The sequence below is a fragment of the Mobula birostris genome, chromosome 5 (assembly GCF_030028105.1).
Source record: "Mobula birostris isolate sMobBir1 chromosome 5, sMobBir1.hap1, whole genome shotgun sequence".
NCBI lineage: Eukaryota > Metazoa > Chordata > Chondrichthyes > Myliobatiformes > Myliobatidae > Mobula > Mobula birostris.
In genome coordinates, this window is record NC_092374.1 from 170,118,993 (window position 1) to 170,144,696 (window position 25,704).

Sequence of the window (25,704 nt, forward strand, 5' to 3'; positions counted from 1 at the left end):
GTGTTCAATGTATCCATTTGAGGCTTTTTTAAAACTAACTTTCACTAATGGGTATGGGTAGAATAGATTATTGTATTTACATATATTATATAGATGAGAAATTTGGGGGAAGTTTTAGTGAAATGTTAGGCTGATCGCTGTATATTGGTAACATTTGTCGTGTTTAATTATTTTCCAGCAGACAAAACCTAAGACAAATTACAAACATTTCATAATAAATAATTACTTTCAGGAGAGAACGGATAGAGTTTGCAACTTTGCAAGCGTAAGATCGGCGTTTGGTTTGCCGTATAATTCTGAAATCGGTGGTGTATTTATGCATCTGTTATGAATAAATTTGTATAAAAAAGGATGTGGTGTGTACAAAGAGAGGCCAGTCATCTATAGTGTTCTTGTTTTTAAGTCTTACGGTGAGGCGGACGGAGAGTTAGTGGGGGAATATTGTGGTCTGTGTATCTGACATTATGTTGTATGAGGAGGCGGTTTAAGAATATGCATAATGCGCACCAGAAATCGAAATTTTAACTCACCCTCTGCAACACACACAAACACACACACACATACATACACACACACACACACACACACACACACACACACACACACACACACACACACACACACACACACACGCAGAGCCCCTGCGATCTGTTCAAAATCCACCCCGCTCTCTCCACTTTCTCCCCCACCACACCTCCCCTAAAATTCAGCAGTGTGGCGTCAGAAAGTCTGCGTTGCAAAGTTCCTGATTTCCACAGTCTGTATGTTAAGGCAGTTCATGTAAGTAATTTCAGTGGGCTTTCTAGTAAAGGAGAACAAATCGTTGACAAAAGGGAGCGCTTTTCAATTCAGCTGTGTTGTTAGGACGACGGCAAAGTATTCCTCAGATAATAAGTTCCACTTCAAAGGGTTTCTCATTCAACGGTGACTGCTTCGCTCTTTTATTAAGTCCCCGGGTTTTTCACTCGGAGGAATCATCTGTTTGGTTATTTTCCATCGTGTTTATTTTTCACCATTCACTGAGTACTTGTATTAGATAAACAAAGGACGGTAGCATATTGCACACAATAGTTGGTGAGTGCAAAAAAAGGAGGGGGGAGAGAAAGAGCCGAGTAAACACTTCAAGACCCATCCCCAAGAAAAAATAAAGTCGCCGATATTTGGGAGGGGGAGGTGGGCGGAGGGAAGGGAGAGGAAAAGTGAGGGGAGGGGGGCAGAGTCTCCTGGAGGGGAAAAGACAAAATATGAAAGATTCTGATGCGGTGAAAATTGACTGAACTAACATGGCATGAAACTAAAGGTCAATGCAACTGTATCTTAATAGACTGTCGCGAATCGAGGTAGACTGCTCTGGATGCAACCTACTTTCGAATCGCTCATTGCCATAGCAATCTTAACGCGCCATGTTGATGTACCGTAAAAGCAGTAGTTTGAATTTCAAAGACGTTGCCTTTGAACTTCTCCCTGCCTGATTAGACACTTGCACTTTTTCCTTTTTCTCTCCTCCTTTTTGTTATTGCTGTTGACTTGAGTTGCACTTCCTCCACTACATATATGTATACATACATAAATATATATACATATACTATATATATACATACATGTATAAAGTGTGTGTGTGTGTGTTTGACTTCTCTCTCTGAACTGGTCAGCGACAGACGAAAAGAAAGGCTTATTCCTTTATTCGCTATAGGGACAGCGAGCCGTGTCTTGTGTCCTAAGTATAATCTTTTTTTTAAAGAATCTAACTCAGGTTTTCCGCGTTTGATTCTATCCACGCGCAAGCTGCAAAGGGACAACATGACCCTCACCAAACCAAGCACACCTCACAAAATGAAAAGGCAGTTATCCCTGCTGTTTACATTACATCTACGCCGCTTCCCAAACTAATTCCAAATCAATCTACTAGCCACCCCGTTAAAACACCTTGTCTAGCAGCAGCCCCTACCCCCATTCTGGGGAAAGGTCATTTTCTGCGTTATCTGGCGATACTTTATTAAGAAAGCCTTATAACGTTGACAAAAGAGGGTGTTTGCAACAATCTACCTACTTTCTAGTGAATGATGTCTGTGCGGGAAGGACTTTTGACTCGTGTTTCTGTTTGCCTGAAAATATGTGGCGAGAGTTGGAACGCGTTTCTTGCATTCTGTTGGCTTTCGTGCGAATGTCCCAGTGACAAAGTATTCCTGTACTTTATGCTCTTTTTTTCAAGGTGCTCGCTGCAACACGAGATGTTTGGTGAAGAAGAGTGGTTATTATATAAATCATGTGCCGCTTAGACCCTAATAAGTGGCTTTATTGAAAATATATTTAAATGCGAAGCGAAGCTCTGCCAATTGCCATAGAAATTGTAACACACCATGAAGAGTGTCCAAGCGCCAAGTCTTCCGCTCTGGAGTAAATTGCTTTGAAGTGGCGCAGGACAGACATTGTCACATTTTGCCCGCAGAGGGAAGAGAGTGAACACTAGGGGAACGAGATTGTGCCTTTAAATGCGGAGAGTTTGCAGGGGAAGTGTGTGTGTGTTTTTTTTACATTCTTTACAACGATCTGCTTATTGTTAGATATCTTTTATCTTTTATATTTCCCATGAATCATTCATGTGCCGATGCCTTTGTACAGCCCTTCTTTTCACAAGAAACTTCATTAGAGTCCTGTAAGTTTTCCCATTGATTTGGCGCCTTCATTTACATGAGTCTTCTTCTACTTCATATGCATTTAATTGTGAATCTCACAGAAACAACCATTTTCATTACGGACACATATCATTCATTCCACGAATTGCTTTCTTGAAAACCGGGTCCACACTTTCATCCACGATTCCATCCGCTCTTTGACACTTTGACCGAAGGGTTCTGTCAATTATATCACCATAATGTACATTAAACGGGGTCCCCCTCATTCCAGGCTGTAGGATGCGCCTCCTGAGAGCTGACAGCCTTTTAAATTCGTCTTTAAGTGATAGGGTGTCTACCTTTACAAGGTGATACCGAGGCGTGATATTTAGAAGACATACAATGCTGTCAATAACGCAGGCAAAGTCAACAATAATAGTTCAAATATCCGGTATGAGTCGAAGGACATACTTGCTCACACTGTGGCAGATGCTGACTTATGGAGAAGTTGATCATGTCTGGAATTTCCGGGAGCATACGATCAGAAATTGATTTTCGGGAAATCTATTCAATGGTGGAGTTTGACATGATAGCCAACTAGCTGTAAACCAACAAGTTTAATAATACTTGGAGGACGGGGTTACAAAATAATTGCCAAAATATTAAAACTCTTAAGCATATTTATATACTACAACTACGTTTTTTAAAAAAACAGGACTCGTCGTTGAATCTTGTTTTAAGCCAGTCGATATATCTCCCAGCTTGTCCCTAACCTGCAGCTTTTGGAGTTGGGCAACATTTTGAGAGCAAACGTGACTTCCTTTCTTGCATTGTTGACGTCATTTTGAGATGTCAGCTCCAAATAATATTGGGAAGTGTTTCTTTGGCGTCTGACAATTGTATCCAGGAAGCATCTTCAATGTGCCATTCTGCGATTAAGCAGGTAAATATTTTCACAGAGGCCAAGCAAGGTCCGTGTACAACAGCGAACAACTGATCATAAAAGTTACGACCCGTGGCCTTAATTCATTTAGTTTTACATCATTGTCTGAAATGAATTTTATTTTTCCCTCTTTTGCAACCCCCCCCCCAAAAAATCACGTTTTGACATTTGTTAGGACTTACACATTTAATGCAGAATGTGAATATTAAAACGGAGGGGGAAAAACAATATTTCTTTATTCACAATTGTAAAATACACTGTCACACGGTTTAACGTCTTTCACTGAAACACAAATTACACGTGGACCATTCATTGTAATAAAAGAACTGATATGTCTTGGTTGTGTTTTTTTCTCTCTCCATTCAGGAGTTATGGGTGGCGTTGTCAATGCAAGGCAAATATAAAGTGACTGCAACATGCATCATAATTATAACATGGACCAATACTGTAGGTACAACGATTAACCACCATGGAGGAAAAAATAAACTGTCACATACTTTACTTTTCACATTTTACATTTCATTCAAGTAGGCAGAAATTAAACGTCACAGATTCATAAACACCACAATACCGCACCAAACGTAATAACATAATTCTTTGGTGTGTCTGTACTATCGCAGAAAGATATTACACATCAGCAAATAAATTATAGTTTACAAATAAAAGAGCATTTATGGACAAAAAAATTCTTAAGATACCTAACGATTACATTAACGACTTGCAGCCCACAACAATTATGTACAAATCCTACAGGGACAGGCCTGTCATTTTTGCATTTTCTGGCCTCTAAGGACATATTAGTGCTCTTTAGTTTGTTGGTCTGAAGGCCTGAATAATTATGAGTAAAATATGAAGATTTTTGACTACATCATGATGAATAGAACATCACACAATAGAATCCCAGGGCTCTTGGTTTTAAGGGTTGATATATTGATGATCCTGATTTCACAGGGTCAAACAGAGTCCTTGTGAGTTTCACTGATAGAAGAATCCTTTCATAGATAGCAGGAAAGTTCTAATTCAGCTGTGTATGTTAGGATATGTAAATAGAATGCTGTTTATACTCGGTCACCGAAGCCGCTGGCACAGGGTGATTCCACTGAGCACAAGGCTATAGCGGTTTCGTTTTCCTCCGGGGATTGTAGTCCATGATGGCTTCGCAGATTTGTAGGATTTCCCTTTTTTCTGTCAATCGAGTGAGTTGGGCGCTAAGCAAAAGAACGGCTACGCATGTATCAGTCAGTTCCAAGAAGCGACATGTTGTCTCGTGGGTCGATTGCCAGTCCGAAATGGGTCTGATGATATGTTTTATCTGTTTAAGTCACGTCTGATTTCATAAAATCAATATCTATAGTCTGAAAGTAAATGAGATTGCGATTCTCTTTTACCTCGAAGTACACACAATAATTTTGACTGACACCGAGGCCAGAAAGTTGCCTAGGATCGGATCCTTAGCCCTTAAGTTCATATCCTACGAGGTTTGAATCTAGCTGGTTTTAAAACGGCGTTGGCCATCCTAGCTGCCTTTAGTTGTCGGGGTTCCATTGCCACTAACCCTGTGTTGACTCTTGCCCATTTGCTCGCTTCTGTGTCAGAGCATAGTCCTGGGATCAGAGTTCGTGTAAACTTCCTCATCCTCGGTGTCGGATGAGGTGCCATTGTTGGAAGGTGTGTGCAGGTTGTTGGTCGCCCCGCTCCCTTGGCAAACGTACCATTCGTTGAGGTTGGTGACTTGCGAAGACACGCTGGCGGTGCGGCCCCTGACTGTCTCTGAAGCCGGGGATACCATCCCCAGGGATGTGTTTGAAAGCTCGTAGCCAGAGCCAGGGGGAGGGGGAGGAGATTTGCAGTGGACTTTCATGTGCTTGCGAAGAGAACTAGGGTGAGTGTATGACTTGTCGCAGCCTCTTACTTTACAGTTGTATGGTTTATCGCTGGTGTGGACGTGGGAATGCTTCTTCCTGTCACTGCTGTTGGCAAATTTCCGGTCACAACCATCAAACTCGCATTTAAAAGGCTTCTCTCCTGAAAATAATAAGGAAGGGGGGGAAAAAAAAGACAATAAGAGAACCGAATGGAGCGTTTCGTACAGAGTGAAAAAGAGTTTTTCAAACACATTTCTATTGTTTTGTGCAAATTGTTAAACATGCAAGCTTTTATTATCATCGCTTTAGCCTCGGTTACAGGGGCAAATTCCTGCATTACAACAGTAACCGCATTTCAAATAAACCACTTCACTATCAGTTGAGCTTTCGGATTCCAGACTTGCCGAAAGGCGCTATAGAAATGTAAGGCTTTTTCTTTACCTAAAATCCCCTTCACGTCCTTTCATTCTCTGGCTTTGCTAACCCCTCCAGGAGCCATTGTTTCTTCTCATTTATATTTACATCCTGGTATACACATTTAGCATTACAGTTTTATAACAGTAAACAGCTGGTGAGGTTTAAGGCTGTACTTGGTAACGCAGTTTATCTTTCCATCCAGCAGTCACATGTAAAACGCGATTTCTTTTTGCAAGAAAAATATTTAATGTACTCTCAATTTGTGGCGATTCGATACGGGACGAGAAATGTTTCTATTTCCTAAAACAAAAAAAATCTTAATTATGATTGCAAATAATAGCTTTACATCAGTCTTATTTTCTCCAGGTTCCACACGTTTGCCTGGAATATTGAGGAGTTTCAGACTCGATCTCCATCCATGGTGAAGTGGTCAAACACGTTTTGCGAGAAGTTTTAAGCCAAGTATTTTCAACTTCTGACCTCTTACAACATTTTTCCACACACGGCACCTATCAATACTTTGAGGCTGCGACCGAGCGAGTGACTGCAAGGAAGGTATTACGGCTTGGTACTTATATCTTCAGAATTTTGCAGAGCTCAGAGGTTTACAATTTGTAACAATTTAAACAAGTGCGTCCTGATGAAGGGTCTCGGCATGAAACGTTGACTCCATAGACTCCTCTCCATAGATGCTGCCTGACTTGCTGAGTTAACCTAGCATTTTGTGTGTGTTAAACCAGTAAGGAGCCGTAAGCACCGACCCTAGGCCCCGTTCCTACACCTTATATTTTTCCTTCCGTATTTGGGCATTCAGTATTTCGGCAAACTTAATCAGATCTAGAATATTTAATGTTTATACGTATTGCACTGATATTTCCCTATCACCACAACATAAGCAAATAATGGGACAACTTCCCAAATCCATCCAGCTATCTCTCTCCTTTCCACCTTTATTGCAGTAAGAGTTCTTCAATTAAAATCCAAATGTCCCATTCTTTGCCGTTTATTTCAAGATTCACTACTGTTAAGAGTTGCTTTGCAATACAGACTAAAGTGATATGGATAACAATAGCACTGAACTGAACCGGTGACCATTTTCCTAGGCGACACGGTTTTCTTCAGTTAAAATGTGATGTTCTTCATAATATGATCGACTCTGCCATGACCTTGCTATCTTGCAGCCTCGCATTCATTTTGATGAAATGTCCCTGATTTGGGTGTATCTAATGATTTTAAGCAGGCTATGAGGTCTGGTTGAAACAAGGCATAGACCAGCGGCATCCAGTGACAATCTGGTTGTATTTATAGACATTAATATTTATATTTTGCTTTGTGAACTACTGCAGCTCGATGTAGTATCCGCGCCCCACAGGTTGGCCATAACCTGCCTCTTGGATTGGCTCGTCGCTTGGTCTGGAATTTCTGGCCGTAAGCAGCATATTAGGCGAGAGGAACTGAGCGAGTCTGGATCCAGCAAGCACTTGACTGGTAAAAGCGACTTCGCCCTCAGACATAAACCTCATTCGTGTCCTGAACGTGACAGCATATCCATGACGGTATGGACCTGTCCAGTCTGCTGTTCGTATTTTCTCGTGATACAACAGCTAACCTGAGATGACTAGTTCACCTTTCTTTTTAGAAATGTGAATCAATATAACGTAGGGACAATGCAGGATTTTCTCCTGGAAGGATGCAGCTTTTATAACCTTTGGGCAACACAGACACACTAGCCCATTCTACTGGAATTTCCGATCTCAAATAAAAACTTCCAGCATTTCCTAGGACAGCACAACTTCTGATCCCAAACTCGTGACGTTTCCAATCTCCCCATCTTCTGCAACAGTAGGAGGAAAGCACACATTCATTCGAGGAGCAGAAACATTTTAGAAAATCGCAGCATCTTAGCTATAAACTCTTCAAAGGTACATCGCCATTATTGTCTGGAGTTACAGAGGCGTGTACCTTTATCACATCCCCTCCCAACCCCTCCCCAAAACAGTTCCAAAATGCAATGGCGAAAATAAGCAACACGGATCTTATGAGCCTGATAGTGTGACTGCTTTTTTTATATATCACAATCTTAATTGCACAGGCTCCATTTGCTGGGATCGGCAGCAAGTTGAACTCCTCCATCTCCCAGCATTACCAAAGCGAGAAAGTTGTCCTGCTATTCTGTATGATGTGAATTACTAATTATTTATCTTCTTTTGTTTGCTGTGGTAACCAAGCCTACACAGGTCATCGTGGAAGTAGTTAACATTCCAGCCGCGAATTTCTGTTTTGTTTTAAGGTCCAGTCTGACTCTGTTTAAAACACGAATAAAGGGCTGTTTTAAAGTTTCCAGCAGCCAACAACCCCGGGCACCGCCTTCAAAGGCAGAAGTGTTTGCCTCTGAACGGCCTTGCTTGGCCTTCTCTTGTAAACGCTGCTTTTTTTTTGGTGTGGGGGGGCAGGTTGCGCAGAGACAATACAAGACATCAATTTGACTAAACCTGACGTCTTGAAAAGATTTTTGTTTCCTGAGAGGAGATGGATGGTTCGGGACAACTGAATTTATTCCTGCACTTGCCTCCTGACCAACATGGCTGGAATGGGAGTCCCGAGCGCTCCGCACGTCCCCCGCACCCCCCCCCCCTCGCCCCCGAACCCAACCATGTTTTACTTTAAACTTGTGCAACATATTCTTTAGATAGAACCTGTAATCAAAGTAGTCATGGACCATTTGCTTTAACATTTAAACAAAACATTAAGAAAGCATTAAACGGATAGGTGTAACACTATCTGTTTATGCCCTCTGACAGCACACTATAAATCAATGGAAATAATTAAGTAAGGCATGCGTCAATAAACATTCTCCAAGGGATAATATCTGTCTGCAACAATAAATTCTGACCAGGTTGCTTTATTTCGTCAGCAACTAAACTGTTATACTAGAGATACCCAGTAAACTTTGTTCATGTTAGGTGTAGAGTACCCTCGGGGATCAGGGCGCAAAGATTATTGGTGCGGCTTATTTATTGACGATGAGATCGCAACCCCCTACATCATGGCACTTAATGAACCGAATAACGGCGCATAGTCTGCAAGCATGATGATAATATTTCTTTCAACGACTTTTAAATAACATTTCTGCCACAAAATGCACAACGCATTCGATACTATTTACAATCTCCCCCGAAACTCAGTTGAACGCTTGTCACTCTAATTTAAAATTCGCCTCTTTCTGATCAGCCCGATCGTTCTTGGTGTTTAAGGATGTTTTGAAACGTCTGGTTTTAATTTGGTGATTTGGCGTTCGAAGAGCCTTCTCGCGAGCAAGTCGACTAACCGCGCTAAATTCCCCTCAGACCTGTGACATTTTACTTTCAAGTTCCCGGTCAGGAAATAAAGAATGCCGCCTTTGTAACCCCGTTCCAAACTGTTTGTACTCGCAAACCCGGAGAACCTTTCCACAGAAGCCGAGATACGCTTTAATTTCACATTCTCGACTTTGAGAATTGTTTGTATAATTAAGCAGCGTGCACATGAGATAGAAACGGAAACTGGTTAGATTCGCAGTCTAGAGAGAAAAAATACCATACAGTATTTGATTTGTCAGCGCAAAAAAATACTTTGCAGGAGATAACGGAGTGTACTTGTTGAGGGGTCTAAAAACAAAGTGCAGAGTGTTTGACACCAACCTGTGTGCGTCCTTTTATGAATCTTCAAGTTTTCTGAGCGAGCGAATACTTTTCCGCAACCGGGGAACGGGCAAGGAAAAGGCTTCTCTCCCGTGTGAACTCGGATATGGTTGACCAATTTGTATTTCGCCTTGAACGGTTTGCCTTCTCTGGGGCATTCTTCCCAGTAACAAATGTGAACGCTCTGCTCGGGCCCGCCGACGTGCTCCACCGTGACATGATTTACCAATTCGTGCATCGTGCTGAAAGTTTTAGAACAAGGTTTCTTTGAAGTGTCGTCTTGGTCAATCCACTTGCAGATTAGCTCTTGTTTGATGGGTTGTCTCATGTACCTGAAGAATGCTCCGGCTCCGTGATGAGCCGCTGCCAGGTTAACGTTTAAGTTCATGGAGGTATAACTGTGCAGGGAAGAGCCCGGGTAATGCTCCGGCCTATAGATTTCCCCCGGCAACCCCAGGCGCATCTGCCCATTTAACGTTGGGTGGGTTCCTGCTGCAGACTGCTCGTGGAGACCCGAGAACACTTCCGAGTGCCCGTAGCTACCCGCTGTGGAGAGAAACATGCCGTGGTGGTGGTGGTGGCGATGGTGAGAGGGAGATGACGAGTGCTGTTCGCCCAGTCCATGCATGGCAGATGCTGAGAGGTCTCTCCTGAGAATGTAGTCCCTGCCGCTCGCGTAGCCTGAGTGGGGGTGACCCGCTGGGTAGCTGGCTGAGTTCTGTGCCGAGCCGAAAATCGCCGCTGTCTGGACTTCGGGGTGCGCAGCCATGTGCTGAGATGGGCTGAGTTTGAGAGCACTGGCCTGAGCCATGTGCTCGGGCCCGAAAGGAGTAAGAGGCGCGCTGGGGTCGCTGCTGATCTCCCCAGGGTGTGTGTGTGTCTGGCTGCCCAGTCCCGGGAAGCCTGACATGTTCTGATGAGGCTGCTGTTGATTTCCTGCCAAGTCCGATAATCTCAGGCCCGAATACCGCTTGCTTAGCGCGGCTTCCATTGCTTACACTGGTCAGTCCATCCACGCTAGTTGGTGGGACAGTTTTTTCCCTCTCTCTCTCTCTCTTTCTCTCTCTCTCACTCTCTCTCTCTCTCTCTCTCTCTCACTCTCTCTCTCACTCACTCTCTCTCTCTTTCCTTCCCCCTCCCTCCCCCCACCCACCCTGCCCCACAAAAAAACAAAGCCTGGAAATATTTTATGGAAGCGTATTTAAAGTACTTTTTAAAAGCACCCTTTAACACTGCCTTTCTCACAGTGTTCTCAAGCGATTGGCAGATCATACAACAGTTAGGTGACACGGTGGGGAAATATAGTTCAGAGATGGCAGGGCGGCGATTGGAGACTTTGGGGGTGATTGGCAGACGCGCCGTTCAGGCAATTCGCCTGTTTTCAGTCGAGCGGCGCAGCGGGACCCACCCCTCCTCTCCGCCCGCACTTCTCACGATGTTCCTCTGCTCAAATTTTGACTCCGAAACTTAAGTAAACTTATTCCCTCCATCCCCCCCCCCCATCCAAACTCTTATGGCCGGGATACTCCATAACTGGCCATTAAAGATTGCAATTAGCTCGTCTCCACCCCTCTCCGGAGGGTTTATGTAAAATACTGATTGTGGTCATGTACCTTTTAAATTCGCTTCTAAGCCATGAGCATTGATGACGCATCACATGTTCAACAGTGTTTTGCTTGGAACATTTTAAAATTATTGATTCCAAAGCTGGCTATACAATTCTAACATAAATACAAACGACTTACGCTAAATATTAATATTTTACTGCATTGGGATTTTAGGTTCAAACTTACAATGATCATAATTTACTCATTGCTACTTTGTGCATGTTAACATAAATTACAAATAACCAATTTGGAGATGCAGTCGTAGAATTATTTTTATACCCAGCGGTGGTCAAAAGTAATACAATTTTACAAATAAAACGGGGATTTAGGAACATGTAAACTAAGCGCCAGTAACGTAGAAAATCCATGGCTATTTTGATATCACCTTTTATGATTTGTATTTTAAATGTTCATATTAAAACTGAAGAGTAGAAATAATCATAAGTTTATGAAGTATATTTAAGGTAAAGGTAAACTTTGTATGGAAGTTATCAATGAGGAATGAGCGAGTGTTCTTTCTTCACCTTAGTATGAAGTACAGCGATTCATAAGATCAGAACACCGAGCATCTTATGGAGTGTATAAAGATAGTTTTATTATTGGGGAATGATATACAAACGTAAATGTTTCAATCTCACTAAATCCATCTAAAACAACATTCTAACTCGCACCATAATATGCAGTTGCCTCATGTTCTTCAGGCATCAGCAACACCATTATATCTCCACGACAGGGATTCAAATCCTCAATCTTCTTCTGATTTACATATTGTATTCAGTTTTGGCAATTAATAATTTTTGCGATTGCCTTTTTTCATAAAGAAGCGAGTAATATGGGTTGTAATTAATTAGAAATACATACAACTTATCAATGAAAAATAAAGATGTTGGATTTTTTAATCTTATTTCGATTTTTCCTGTTGTTCCCAAATGAAATAACGTAATAAGGATTTTCCTGTAATCATCGTCCAATTATTCTGCAAAGCTTGGGAATTGTAGCATAACATTCAATACTAATATAATATATTTTTAAACAGAAAGCTGAAAATATGTTTAAATTGCCGCGGTGTTTCCGTAAAGAGAACGAAGAGAAATAATTGTTTTATTTTTAGCTTTTCGATTTTCACTGCCTAATTATTTGAACTTTCTACTTTGGATCTGGTAAATGAGAGCAACTGGTATAGCACAAATTAAAGCACAATAAATAGAAACAAAGACAAATGCGATTAAGCTCTGTTTTCTTATTGAATATCCTCTACCTTCTTACCTACGATTCATTATGCAACTTCATCTACCTAAGCAAATTATTCCGAGTTAAATTAAAACTATGAAGAAAAGAGTTAACTAGTTTGAGCAAGTCGGATTATTTTCTCGTGAATTGCGACAAAGCGAGATCATTGATTAAGTTTAGGAAAGTACTTTATCCAGTTTGAGACTTAAGCACTGTCCATAAATTATATATGCATAATTATTCCCAAAACATTTTGACAATTTTTATCAAATTGAATTGAAACCAAGAGAGAGAAATGAAACACTCTTTTGAAAGATTGATGTGACCAGATTTATTTTCCGAGAGTGCTGACTTATTTATAAAACAGTTCTGTTTTTCAGTATGGTCTCTCGAATCTGCAATATTTTCAAAGCTTTTTGACTGGTTGTTTTATTAACTTAAATGATTTAACTTTACAGTCCAATATAGAAATCTACTGAAGCAGCATTTCCAGATAGCACATTGACTATATTTTTAATATCATGATATTATCCGCGTTACAATCTTCGCATTGTTACCTGTTTGATTCTGTATATAATCCACATTTTTAAGATCCCATATTTATTATACGCATGTGCCTGTGTATCGATTTCACAGCATTCATATTAATTTATTTCTAACCATTGTTTTGTTAGTTGAGCTATATCCGTAACTTCCAATTTTAATACAGCAATCCATGCCAAGCGACGAGAATGTCCTTCAAAAATCCTTTCTGATCATCGTTTCGTTTTCGCGCAGTCTTCCATCTTGTGATGAAAATAAAACTGCCTGCCTGTATTTTGATAACAACAAATAAATTACATAGTCCAGAAGTTTTGCTAAGTATTATTGGCCAAGGTTTGAACAAATGACAGAGCAGAATCGAACAGTTTCTGTATATTTTTGTTAGGCTTTCCACTATGTCCAGCTAAGCTACTAATATACCGATAAATTATAATGAGTGCACACCGATAATCAGTACCCAGAGCACAGCTCGTTTATAGGTTTTGTAACATAAGATGCCATACTTGATTCAATTATGCAGCATAAAACGTGATATCTGATCATGTAATGTGACTTTAAAATCTTATCCCTCTTAACTGATTATTCTATTTTTGTCACCTTTGTCTGAATTGTTTGCTTTATTTACGAAAATGATTACATGAATCCAAATTGACATCAGAGACTAACTCTTAAACTAAAAAAAACCATTATGCTATAAGATTCGGAACATCGAAATTCTGTTTGCCATGAAACGTGTGAGGGTACCTTCACACTGTGACACGAAATCCAAAGGCAAAGAGGAAATATAATGACTGAGTTTCCTTCAGGTGGGCACTATTCAACGACCAACATTTTCTCGGAGAATCTGGCTACAAGTGCTCGCTAGCTGTAATGAAATAAGCCTCACTCTTCTGTCCCTTCACATCACCACCCCCCAATAAAAATGTTTGCCTTGATCATTGATTGCAGAAATACGAGAGGATTTAGGATTTAGGTTGCCAAAGGTGAGGTGATTGCATGAAAGGGATCTGATAGTACGCGCCCTTCTTTATAATGGTCTTGGCTCAACCCAAAATTATATCTGTCATTGATTAATATGTCTTAATGTTCACTTTCTTCTGCCGTCGATTTTATTTCCACGTGTTTCTTCTAGAAATTGCTACAATATGCCACAATAGAAATAAAATCACGACGTTTTATAAATTTGTAATCCCCAATATGATTGTATTGTATTTAATAGGCTTCGAGCAAAATGACAAATAAGCGCTTTAATGGACTCCGAAGGAAGTTGGTGCATACTTGTAAATTAGGATTACGTCCATAACGCGATTATTGTCAAAAACATTTCAGAAGTAACAAATATCTAGCACTAATTTCCCCTTCTAAGCTCTCTTAACTCAGCAATGCTCTGCTCCTTCCAGTCTAAAGGATAAGTAAGGCTAAATACTCATTAAACACTATGCTTGTGTTATAATTGCACTGAATTGGTTTCCTGTTTCTGTTTTTCCAGCCTTGGTTATTTTTAAGGAAATTGTTTCCGATTTCCCGGCGTTTTATTATCTCTTATTAGTCTTTCAAAGCATAATTATGCTTCCAGTTCAAAAATTCTAATCTTAGCTGTTCATTACATTCGGTAGGATGCCGGTGACTATTCAAAGAGAATCGAATTATCAAGTAAGGCAGCGCGTTGGTGAAAAATGAAACCCAATAATGCCAGTTTTAGTAGTAGAGGTAACACAGCGAACTCATATAGTGGGATCATAAAATGGTCATTAATGCGGCCTGAGTAATGCACATGATTCGAAATATTGCGAGCATATTAAGGAAGCAGGAATGACTATTGTAATATTTTAACAATCCAGAAGAGGTTTCGCGTTAAAGTGTCATGCAGTCGAGTATGGGCGACAGCAAAGGCTGGGGAAAGAAGGGATGTTGGAGTCAAAATTAAGACATGTTTTGGAAACGAAACGTTGGATGGCAGAGGACGTCCAGTAAGATGTAAGGTATTCGATAATTGTATAAAGGAGATTTTGAATTCCTCGTGAAACATCGATACACCCAAGTAAAAATTAAGGTAGTTTGATGGGTCGTAGTTTCAGTGAGGAACGATATATTACGTTGCACCGTTCCAGCGAGGATAAACCCAGGTGGATGAAACCCGATCGAATGCAACCTTCTGAAAGCATTGAAGAGAGTGTTTCTTCATCTCTTTCTAGTACTTCCTGGTGGTAAACCATAACAACTTGCCTACAAAGCCATGTTGTCTGTCAATTGCCACATCATACAAGCCATGTCCTTATAGCAATCCGCCGCTCCATTACCTCATGCCTTGTAAGGCTCGATTCACATAAAATCCCCATACGCCTGATTGCACGCCCTTAATTATTGAACAGATACATGTTTCTTTTCAATGGATGGGGTAATTAATAGACCATCAGTAAACTGAATTCAACACTTCCTGGCGGTTTAACACTTTGTTTATAATGTGTTTCTACTTATTCAGGCCAATATGAAAGAGCGCGAATAGAGGTATTGTGCTCCTGTTCTATTTGATAGTCACGCGCCCAAGCAGATCAGGTTATGCAGATGTGTATGTGGGACTTTCCCGTTTTCCGTCAGCATTTAGCCCGTGGCGCGCGCGCGCGCGCTCGTGTGTGTGTGTGTGTGTGTGTGTGTGTGTGTGTGTGTGTGTGTGAAAATAATTTTATGCAGTCGTGTTATTTGCAAAATTGTCACATCACCGTAATAGAAACATAACATAACATTAACCTTAATGCAGCTTTCGGGAGAGGCAGATTTTATTTGTCTTGAGATGTTGGCTAGTCCTTTGGGGCAATTTTTAAAAGCGGGATATTTGGCGAATATGTTAGCAGAGATGTCGGGATAGATGTTACAAATGAAAGGCATAATAATTTAAACACTACAATGTGTCAAACACCTGGCAATAAATATGTAAGCTACCTTCCATGAGTTAATTTTACGTTTTTCTTGAACATTTACATCGTCGACCAGTCAATTTCATGTTTAAAAGATTGTAGCAAAGGGTTTAACGAGAGATTAATTATTCGAAAAGATTAACGAAGTGGGATATTGTGCCTTTCGTATAATTTCACTTGTATTTTGGATTAAATGCTGCATTGTAATCATCTCATGTTAATTCGTCATTTGTTTAAATAAAGACATTGACAATTTTACCTTATTATCACCATGTTCGCTAAGGTCAATCATTAAAGGTCTTTTACAAACCCATTATTTTATTGGTTGATTTCTGTCATTTGTCATCCCACCATATTTTTTCCATCTCTTGCTCGCCCGTCGCGTTACTTTCTTTTTCTCTCCTCCTTTTCGCGAATAACGATTAATTGATAACGAGGGCTTGAGAATTGCTGTTTCACATATAAAAGTATAGGACCCACGATTGCCACATGCAAACTTTACCTTCACACGGTAGTCATACGTCTCATGATATTGTAATTGAGATACTGATAACACGAAGGTGCAGAACACACACAGACTACCACCGAAATAAATTACACCACTAATGCGTTTTAAAACAGGACAGACTTTACAGGGGTTAACTGCAGATATAATTTATGGAATAACAATCATAGGTCGCCATCTCGTAAACTGATAACACATGTCACTTCGGTTTGTCTTTTCTTTAATATGCTATCGTAAAATATTTTTGGACGCTTCGCCAAAGGTTCAGGAAGCGTTAATACTCAAATGCAACGCTGCAATGTATTTCAATAGCTGTGTGCGGCTTGACAGCAAGCAACAGGCCTTAACTGTTCTCTTTGCCTGGCATCTAAAATAGCCTTTACGAAATAGTGCATGCTTAGAATCAGTGATGTTTTTTGATTCAGTAATTAGAACTGGCTGGACATTTGAGTCAGTAAGTTCCAGTTTCCAGTCACTAATATTAATATTTACATGTAGATTTGTATTTGATAAACTAGTGAGCGGGATCACTCAGCTGTATTCCTAGAATGTTCCCACGATTAACAGAGCCATACATACTGTAATTCTACTCTCTTTGATGTGTGGATCAAATTAACAACACTGCATTTGTTCAAGGTTGTCTGGCAAAACATTCATACTTCCTTCTGCTGTCCAACAGTAGATTTACACAATTATTTATATATACATGAATCTATATATTGTAGGTATCATTTGTTTTACATTATATATGTGTGTGTGTATATATATATATATATATACACACACACACACACATACATACACACACACACTCACAAATCGCGCAATGAATATATATGCATTACGCGATTTGTATCCCACGAGATACGCATTTCCAGAATACAAAATAGCTTTATATTAAGAACTAGTGAAATCCGAACTGAAATCCTGTGGCCACTAAAGGATTGGAAATATATAGTAAAATAAACGTTTCCACAAACTCTGCATCGAATAAGCATGCTTTCCTTTTACTATTTCGTTTTAATGGAAGCACTGTATAAGACAATATCCTTCAGGCCACAGTGAAAGTAAGCTAGTGTGACTGTAGACTGAAAAGTAATAGTCCCTTGATTAGATCAATTGGATTCAAGATCTTGATTGACACGGATAACAATTCAGTGAAGTTCTCTGATTTAAAATACGATTTCAAGAGTTTCCAATATCCTTAAATTCAAAATGTTCTTGAATTAATTCGACGAAATGGAATTATTTTTAAAAGGGAACATTACCTCAATGAAGTTAGATAGCCCCAAACACTTAATAGGAGCCAAAGTCAATGCCTATATACAAAACTTAGAATAAGTAATATTTATAATTTCGTAATGTTTGGACATCTAAGAATTTGCACGGTTCATGTGGAATTTCCACAAACACGATGAGGTTAAAATGAAAAGATATGAATAAAAATGAATGATCTAACTTATTTTCCGGCAAATAGACTAAAGATTAAGAAAGTATGATATTCAGCTATTCGCTGCAACCAATAACGCAGGAGTTTTAATTGTTTATTCAGAGCAATGGATAAAATGAAAGGTGATGTTTTCTTCCCTACCCCCACTCCGAACCCACTGTGTTCTACCTTGTCTGTCACTTAAAGCTGTCCAAGAACTGTATTTTTAGAAGGAATATTTTTGTTGTGCTCAAGAAATTTTCAAAACTAACGAAACCGCAAACAATCGGCAGTACGGAATCCTCCAAACGTGCATCCAACACATGATATTGTCGAGCGGTCGGTCCCTGTAAAAGTTCTCTGTAGATCCCATTCTCCACTCAGATCCAAGACAACACAGCGAAAAAAAATCTATCACATATATTTGTCATGAATAAAGCGTTGAGTTCTCCAGCGCACTTTGACTAAACTTTATTCAAAATTAGATTGAAATATGTGACAAGGTTGATATGGATGAAAGAAGATATTGTGTGGACTTCACTGTTGGCAGTTATTAAAACAAGCCTGCACGCTAACAAAAGAAGTGCTGTCGCTATAAAGACGAGAGCAGATTCTGGATTTGGCTAAGTGGATAAAGACATTCTCCGCAGCCTTAGAGCACCATCTCTCACATAGTAAGTTCATTGCTTACCTATTGAAACCTGTTGAAGTACCATTAAATTGATAGATTAGCAGCCGCTGGCCCTTCTCCCTGTCCACCTTCAGCTTCTGTGAAGCATTCTGCTGCCATGGTACCGAAATGCAATTGAATTTCTGTATTTCACTCTCTGTCTGTCTAACTGTCTGTCTGTCTGTCTCTCTCTCTCTCTCTCTCTCAATCACTCACTCACTCTCTCTCGCAACCTCAGTGACCAAGGATAGAAGGTTTTTTTTTGAGGGGGGCGGTTTGCTGAGAAATAATAAAGCTCTGTAGAGAAGTCGGCAAACGTGACTTTGAACTTGGATCAGCTCCTGCAGTCCCTGCAGAGTGCAGTCCTGGAGGAGTGAAAGAATAGCGGTGAGCACGAAGCTGCGCCGCTTTAGACAGGAATTAGAGAATTAAACCAAAACCAAACTTCTTTGTTAAAAATAAGCCCAGTCCACTAAAAAAAACAGTAAGCATCTCCGGTGCAAACAAGGCAGGGCGCCACACCAACAAACCAATTTAATGCATCAATTTTACATAAATTAAGTTTATTGTTGCGTTGAATTTTCTTCAAGAATCTTTGTGGTGTTACGTAAGTTTATATACATTTTGTAAAGCTGACATATCGGAAGAAGGAAAGATGAGTGGAAATTAGATTTTGTAATTAACTGTGTGCGATTTAGGGGGACAGGAGGCGAGGAGGAGCAGGGCTAGGAAGGGAGGAGGTTTGGTGGGACTATTTCCGTTAGGTTTTTTTAGGTTTCGTTGTCCTACTCCAGACTTAGTCTTTAATGTAGGGGGGTTGCCCACACCAGTGCCCCGCTTTCATAGACAAAAAACCAGCCGCTTTCCGCTGCTAACAATACGAAAATAAAAAGCCCGTGTACCACGGGGAAATTGCATTTAAGATCACTCTTCGTTGCTCAATCGCTCTCTCCTAAATTATAGAGAAAAAAATGGAACTTGAGGAGAGAGAGACAAACGTTAATGCAAATAAAAATAGTGTGCAATTTATAGGTGTCAAATCGGATTAAATCCTTAGCTCACAAGCCGAGCTCTTCCCACACTGGGTTCTGATCAGTACCGGATCTGTCTCTTTCACTGTTTGTTTCCCAGCACTTTCATTCGGCAAGTTTCAGAAATAAAGTTGTTCAATTTATATCATGTTACATACTTACCTGCTAAAGGCACCAGTTATGTACAGGGAGGTGGGGAAACGAGTACTATGCTGTGGACATTGGATTCGCCCCCACGTCGTCTCCCCACCATCCCAACTCCGCACATTTTGCTCGCAAGTCATTGTAACAGATTTCGATTAAGTTTTATTGCTACACAGTGAAAACGTGATGCGGCTGGACAACTGGCTGCATTGGCGAGGACAGAAGTGGCGCAGAAATGGCCGATTTCAGGGGGAAAAAAACACAAATCAAAGTAGGCGTAATTAATGGAAAATGGCGACGCGTTTGGAGCAGGCTACCTGGGATGGATGAGGCGGAGTTGTCCAATGAAAAGCCATTATAGAGTGGCCGCTGTCCTGTTTAAAAGGGGTGTTGGGAGAAGCGCCGTCACTCCAGCCAGCAGCCGAACCTTGCATCATATGACAGACGCGGAACCAACTTAAGGTCCCCCTCCCCCCAACCCCTCCTCGCCCATTTATCGTTAGGATTTTCTTATCTCTACTCCTTATTTATCTGCCATTCTGATTACCGCTATCACTGGCAACAGCGCATCTGCCGACAGAGAGAGAGAGAGAGAGAGAGGGAGAGAGAGAGGGAGAGAGAGAGAGAGAGAGAGAGAGAGAGAGAGAGAGAGAGAGACAGAGAGGGAAACAGACAGCAAGAACGCTTAAAAGCGCTTTCTCCGTGGGAAATTCTACCACAGAAGAAAACAAACTTCAATGTGATCGCAATAAAAAAAAACTGTTTCAAGGACATCAAAAAAAGTTGCACGCGATAATTTGGCTCGATCGGTTTTCTCGTCGCTTAGTTTTATTTGGCACAAAGAGAGAGAGAGCGAGAAAGCAGTTGGGAAGGGGCGAATCGTTGGGCTGGACTGGTGATTTCATGGACTGGTGCGTTCTTATTCCTTTAGAAAACCACCGTAAACAGTGACAGCATCAAGGCGGCTCTGAAGTTCCTGCTGACCAGCTTGTGCGTGCGTCTGTGTGTGTGTTTGTGAGTGTGTGTTGTTGGGGTGGGTTTGGGGGGTAAGAGATCTGTTTGTTTGCCCACCCCACCCCCACCCCTCCCCGTCTTTCAGGGGTATGCTTCTGGATGCGGGTCCGCAGTTCCCGACCCTCGGGGTGGGTACCTTCGCGAGACACCACCACCACCACCATCACCACTCCACCGCCGACATGTCCGACCGGGATCTGGCCATGTCTCAGAACACCTTCGTCGACTCGGCGCACATGGGCGCCTTCAAGCTGAACGCCGGCGTCCACCACGACCTTCCATCTGCCGCTCAGAGCTCGGCTTTCAGCGCACAGGCGGCGGCCGGCCCGGGATACGCTTCCGCGCTGGCTCCCCACGCCGCCCATGTCGGCTCCTACTCGGGAGCCGCTTTCAACTCCACGCGGGACTTTATCTTCCGCAGCCGTGGCTTCACCGATTCGAGCCCGGGCACTGGCCAGCACGGCATCTTCGGACCGAGCCCTGGGGGCTTACATCACCCGCATTCGGACACCTCGGCACACATTCTGTTCCCCGGCATCCACGAACAAGGAGCATCGCACCCGTCTCCAAACGCGCACGTCCTGAACGGCCAGATGCGCCTGGGACTGGCCGGTGAAGTATTTGGGCGCTCAGACCAGTGTCCCAGGACTGACCCTTTCTCGGCCGCCCAAGTACACCACCACCACCATCACAACTATGGACAGATGAATATGAACATGGGTATGAATATGGCAACACATCACGGCGCAGGAGCCTTCTTCCGATACATGCGGCAACCCATCAAGCAGGAACTAATCTGTAAATGGGTCGACCCCGAGCAACTGACGAACCCCAAAAAGACCTGCAACAAAACCTTCAGCACTATGCACGAGCTGGTCACCCACGTTTCGGTGGAGCACGTCGGCGGTCCGGAGCAGACTAACCACATCTGCTTCTGGGAAGATTGCTCCCGGGAAGGCAAGCCTTTCAAAGCCAAATACAAATTGGTGAATCACATCAGGGTGCACACGGGCGAGAAGCCGTTCCCCTGCCCGTTTCCCGGCTGCGGCAAAGTTTTTGCCAGGTCAGAGAACTTAAAGATCCACAAACGCACCCACACAGGTAAGCGCCAAACTTTCCCCTCTCTCATAGCAGAAACGCCGTGTTTGCGCTTCACGTTTACGCGGGAGAACTCAACCCTCGTTCGCTGAGTCGGAGTCGGGCACTTCTGTTCTCAGTGGATGGTTAAATTGTGCTCTGAAGTCACCGTCAAAATGTATATTTTTCAAAACAAAATCAAATAACTTAAAAAATTTGAGATTCAATTTTTTAAATCGACTTTTTAGGGCTTTCTAAATCCATTTGAAAAATTTCGCTGCTCCACCAAACTAGAACAATGCGAATATCCGACTTAATTCCAGAGATTTTTTTAAAAAAATTGCAATCGTTCAGAAGAAATGAGCGCCGTAAATTATTTTTGAAGCTTTGATGCATTTTAAATACCAAAACAGTTACGATCTTGGATTAAGAATTTAACATTGATAAAATTCTGCTGTTTTGGGAATTAGGAAGACGATATTTTGCAAATTCCAGGCATTGATTTTAATGCGGACGGCAATTGAATTACATGTGGCATGCCTGTTAAAATTACATGAAGATATTTTAAAATTTGCATCGTGGTATTCGAGGATTTTGCCTTGGGCCAGAGATGTAAAATGTATAAAGATATAGCGGGGCAGAAACCTGAAAAGCTTTCCAGAGCCCACAGGTATGACTTGCAAATTATGTCGCATTGCATAATATTTCTCTGTAGCGTGTGGAATTATGTCATCAGCAGTGGCCTGTGCTTGTACCATAAACTTTGAATATAGGTCAACATGCAATGTGGGGACAGGGAGGGTTTGTGTGTGAAACGTGGCAGCTGGGAAATTCATCCATTCTCCACCCGCGCGCCATTCATTAATTGCAATCGTGATTGTATATTCTAAATCGCTGGTTCTTCAAAAGAGGAATAAACAAAAGCGGTAATTAATTAATAAGTTATTTAGAAAAAAACATGCACAATAATGACCTTATCCAGAGTGGTGGAATCATGTAGGCCTTTTGTTCGCTCGTGAACGATTAATCATATGTGCTAGACGCGTCTTTTGCTTGGATTTCAACTGGGAAATTTATTTCCTTGGAGTAGCTATCCTTCCGATTTCAAGGTGGTTTGCATATCTCTCGAAAACCATTTAAATGCTAATAAATGTAATGTTGCATTGTTCCTCTGCATTTAGCAATACTCCTGAGTGATTCACACCTCTCAGTTTCGCCCAGGAATTAACGATAAACAAAAGTTCAAAAGGAAAAATTTCAACTCTTGATACAATGACCATTTTTTTAAAAAAGTGTATTCCTCTTTAAATACTCGCATGTGGTGCAGGACTTTATATGTTACTACGAGTCAACGCGGTGTAGATAAACCGAGGGAGAAAATATCTTAGTTTTTATTTGATACAATTTATTTCAAAAATTCGCTTGGATCAATGAATTTAAGACACATGTTAATTTGAAAATCCAAATAGACTCTTTAATTACAGTTTGCCACAGCATAAGTGCGACGACCAGCGTTTCCGCGTGTTACGATCATCAGGGAATCTTTTAATTGTGGCTTTACGTTTGGTGAAGGGGGACGGAGCAATGTAAACCAAGTGTTCGCATGCACACATCAATCACTCAAACCCAAAGGCAAATCATTTTTGTCAAGCGCATTTCCGTATACAGCCTTTCTAATTCAGAAATCCAGTCTAATCTAATTACAATTCAGATCTTTCACTCGAAATATTTTAGGTGTATCTTGCTCGCAATTACAAACGTCAGCTTAGACCATAAATAATGACGATTAAATATTTGGTGCTTTAAAGATAAGCCATGTTTAAATCCAGCTGCCTTGCACGACGTGAAATATAACGACTACAGTCGGCGGAAGGAGCTCTGTGGGCCTAGTTTTACTTGACTTGCAGCATACACTCATGTACTTGACTTGACCAATTTCTGTCTGCTATTTTCCATGCAGGTGAAAAACCATTTAAATGCGAATTTGAAAGCTGTGACAGGCGTTTCGCCAACAGTAGCGACAGGAAGAAGCACATGCACGTGCACACTTCAGATAAGCCATACCTCTGCAAAATGTGCGACAAGTCCTACACGCACCCCAGTTCTCTGAGGAAACACATGAAGGTGATTCCTTTTCAATATTTCACCGCCGAGCGGTCAATTTCCTTTAAGTATAAGCAATGTGTTGATAGATAACGTTTGCAATTTCTCTTCAGAAAAGACTGATTTTGTTTCTCTCTCTCTCACGCAGGTCCATGAATCATCTCAGGGTTCTGAATCTTCACCGGCAGCTAGCTCTGGCTACGAATCTTCCACTCCGCCAGTCCTGGTGTCACCGTCTGCCGAACCCCCGAACAGCAATAATTTATCCCCCGCCTCCACTGCCGTGCACGCCAACGCCGGCATCTCTTCCAACTTCAATGAATGGTACGTGTAAAATAGCACCAAAGGCCACTAAAACGTGGGAGATCATCGATTATGTCACTAAACCTGAAAATAGATCAAACCGCTTTCTCTGCGGTAAGCGGTTAAAGGAAAATTGAAACCGAATGAATCGCCCCCAGTACCAGCAATACCGAGTTCCAGCGATTTTGCAGAAAATGACGATCAAATGTTATCTATGTTTCACCTAGCAACTATTTCGGCTACTTTTATAACTTTGTGCAAAAGAAGCTTACCCTGTCAACTGAACTGGACCCAGGAATCCCAAGACTATTGTTTGAACTAAAGCTAGGGATTTCTTCCCTGAGATTACAAAGCTTTCCAGACTGGACAAAACGGAAGCACAATAGACGAAAAGAACGATTTCCTTGTTGTATTTTAATGCAAGTTAAGTCGCCTTTTTCAAGGAGGCTGATTGTAAAATCTTCATCCAATCATATAGAATGGAAACTGTGCCAAAGTCAAGTTGCAGTTCACAAATACACATAAAGAACACGATTGATTGCTTGTGAATGTATTTCTTCTGTTAGCTGAGTTTTTATCTTGTGATGTTTTGTGCTTTGCAAGTTTAAATTGTGAAATACTATTGGAAGATTGTGAAAAAGTCGTGCTGTTAATTTTTGTAACAACAATACCCATTCTGTAAATAGCCGCATCACCATATTTATCTCAGTTGTAATTAAATTATGGTATTAACTTGCTACAGATGAAACAATATTTATAAAGAATGTTTCTTAACTATAAATATGTACAATTGTGAGTTAAACATCAGATTGTTCAGATTGTTCTCGTTTTAATTTCTAGATAAAGCAACGTTTCCCTCTTCTTGTGCGATGTCCTGAGATCATTAACAGCATACAAAGGTATAATAAAACGTGTTCAGGTGTATTCGCTGATATCGTTGTTATTTTAGGCCCGGTTGATTCTTCGCTGCTTTAGTTCTCAGTCACGTTTGTTGAAGTTCAGTGCAGGAACTTTTCTGAATGCCGTTCGATATCGGTTTGGGGGGGGGGTGGTAGTAATTGTCATTCTGCAACACAGTAGTTTCCTTAAAGAAACGCCCGACTGCTTCAGTTAGAATGTCTTCAATTTTTCAGGCCGATTGCATTTCTACTGCCATTTTGTTTTATTTTCAAAGTATTCATTGGAGTAGACAGTCAGACACATTTTTTTACACACCAGGGAATGGCGATTTAACGATTTATCGGAAGTTTTATTTTGTCTTGGTCTGAACATGGTGGTTGAAAACATGTTAGGTAGTAACGCCAGACTACTTAAGATGCTGGCATTCGTGTATAATGGTCAGAGAGAGTTGTGGCGATGACGCGGGAGGGGTCGAGTCACTATTAATTAGTTCCTGCATATGGAATTGTTAAAACATAAGAATGTTCACAATTGCAGGGAAGTAGAGGTGGAATTCATTATCGCCCAGTTACAAAACCAGACACGTGTAAGAAGTGTTTTGACGGCAAGGAGCGGGATCAGATTTGAGTTTCGGTTACTGGCATGGGGGATGTTACGTGTTCGCTATACAATCTGATTTAACATCGCATCTGCTACTTGTTATATAGTCTGAG

The 25,704-nt window shown here is 41.2% G+C and overlaps 2 protein-coding genes across 2 annotated transcripts; one reads left to right on the forward strand and one right to left on the reverse strand.

Annotated features, from left to right (window-relative positions):
* Positions 1–5,149: 5,149 nt before the first annotated feature.
* Positions 5,150–10,511, reverse strand: zic5 (zic family member 5 (odd-paired homolog, Drosophila)). Its single transcript, XM_072257317.1, has 2 exons — positions 9,521–10,511; positions 5,150–5,583 (listed from the first exon to the last, which is right to left on the reverse strand). The coding sequence occupies exons 1-2, from the start codon at positions 10,509–10,511 to the stop codon at positions 5,150–5,152; spliced, it is 1,425 nt and encodes a 474-aa protein (XP_072113418.1).
* Positions 10,512–20,697: 10,186 nt separating this feature from the next.
* zic2a (zic family member 2 (odd-paired homolog, Drosophila), a) lies at positions 20,698–24,122 on the forward strand. Its single transcript, XM_072257318.1, has 3 exons — positions 20,698–21,709; positions 23,646–23,809; positions 23,937–24,122. Exons 1-3 carry the CDS (start codon positions 20,698–20,700, stop codon positions 24,120–24,122), a joined length of 1,362 nt encoding a protein of 453 aa, XP_072113419.1.
* The last annotated feature ends 1,582 nt before the right edge of the window (positions 24,123–25,704 follow it).

What these genes read in the sequence shown, in the direction of transcription:
- zic5 (XM_072257317.1), bottom strand. Translation starts at nt 10,511, where the DNA reads ATGGAAGCCGCGCTAAGCAAGCGGTATTCGGGCCTGAGATTATCGGAC. An exon ending in TCATAAAAGGACGCACACAG is followed by an intron (nt 5,584 to 9,520) that starts GTTGGTGTCAAA and finishes TATTATTTTCAG; the next exon opens with GAGAGAAGCCTTTTAAATGC.
- zic2a (XM_072257318.1), top strand. Translation starts at nt 20,698, where the DNA reads ATGCTTCTGGATGCGGGTCCGCAGTTCCCGACCCTCGGGGTGGGTACC. An exon ending in CCACAAACGCACCCACACAG is followed by an intron (nt 21,710 to 23,645) that starts GTAAGCGCCAAA and finishes TTTTCCATGCAG; the next exon opens with GTGAAAAACCATTTAAATGC. An exon ending in CTCTGAGGAAACACATGAAG is followed by an intron (nt 23,810 to 23,936) that starts GTGATTCCTTTT and finishes TCTCTCACGCAG; the next exon opens with GTCCATGAATCATCTCAGGG.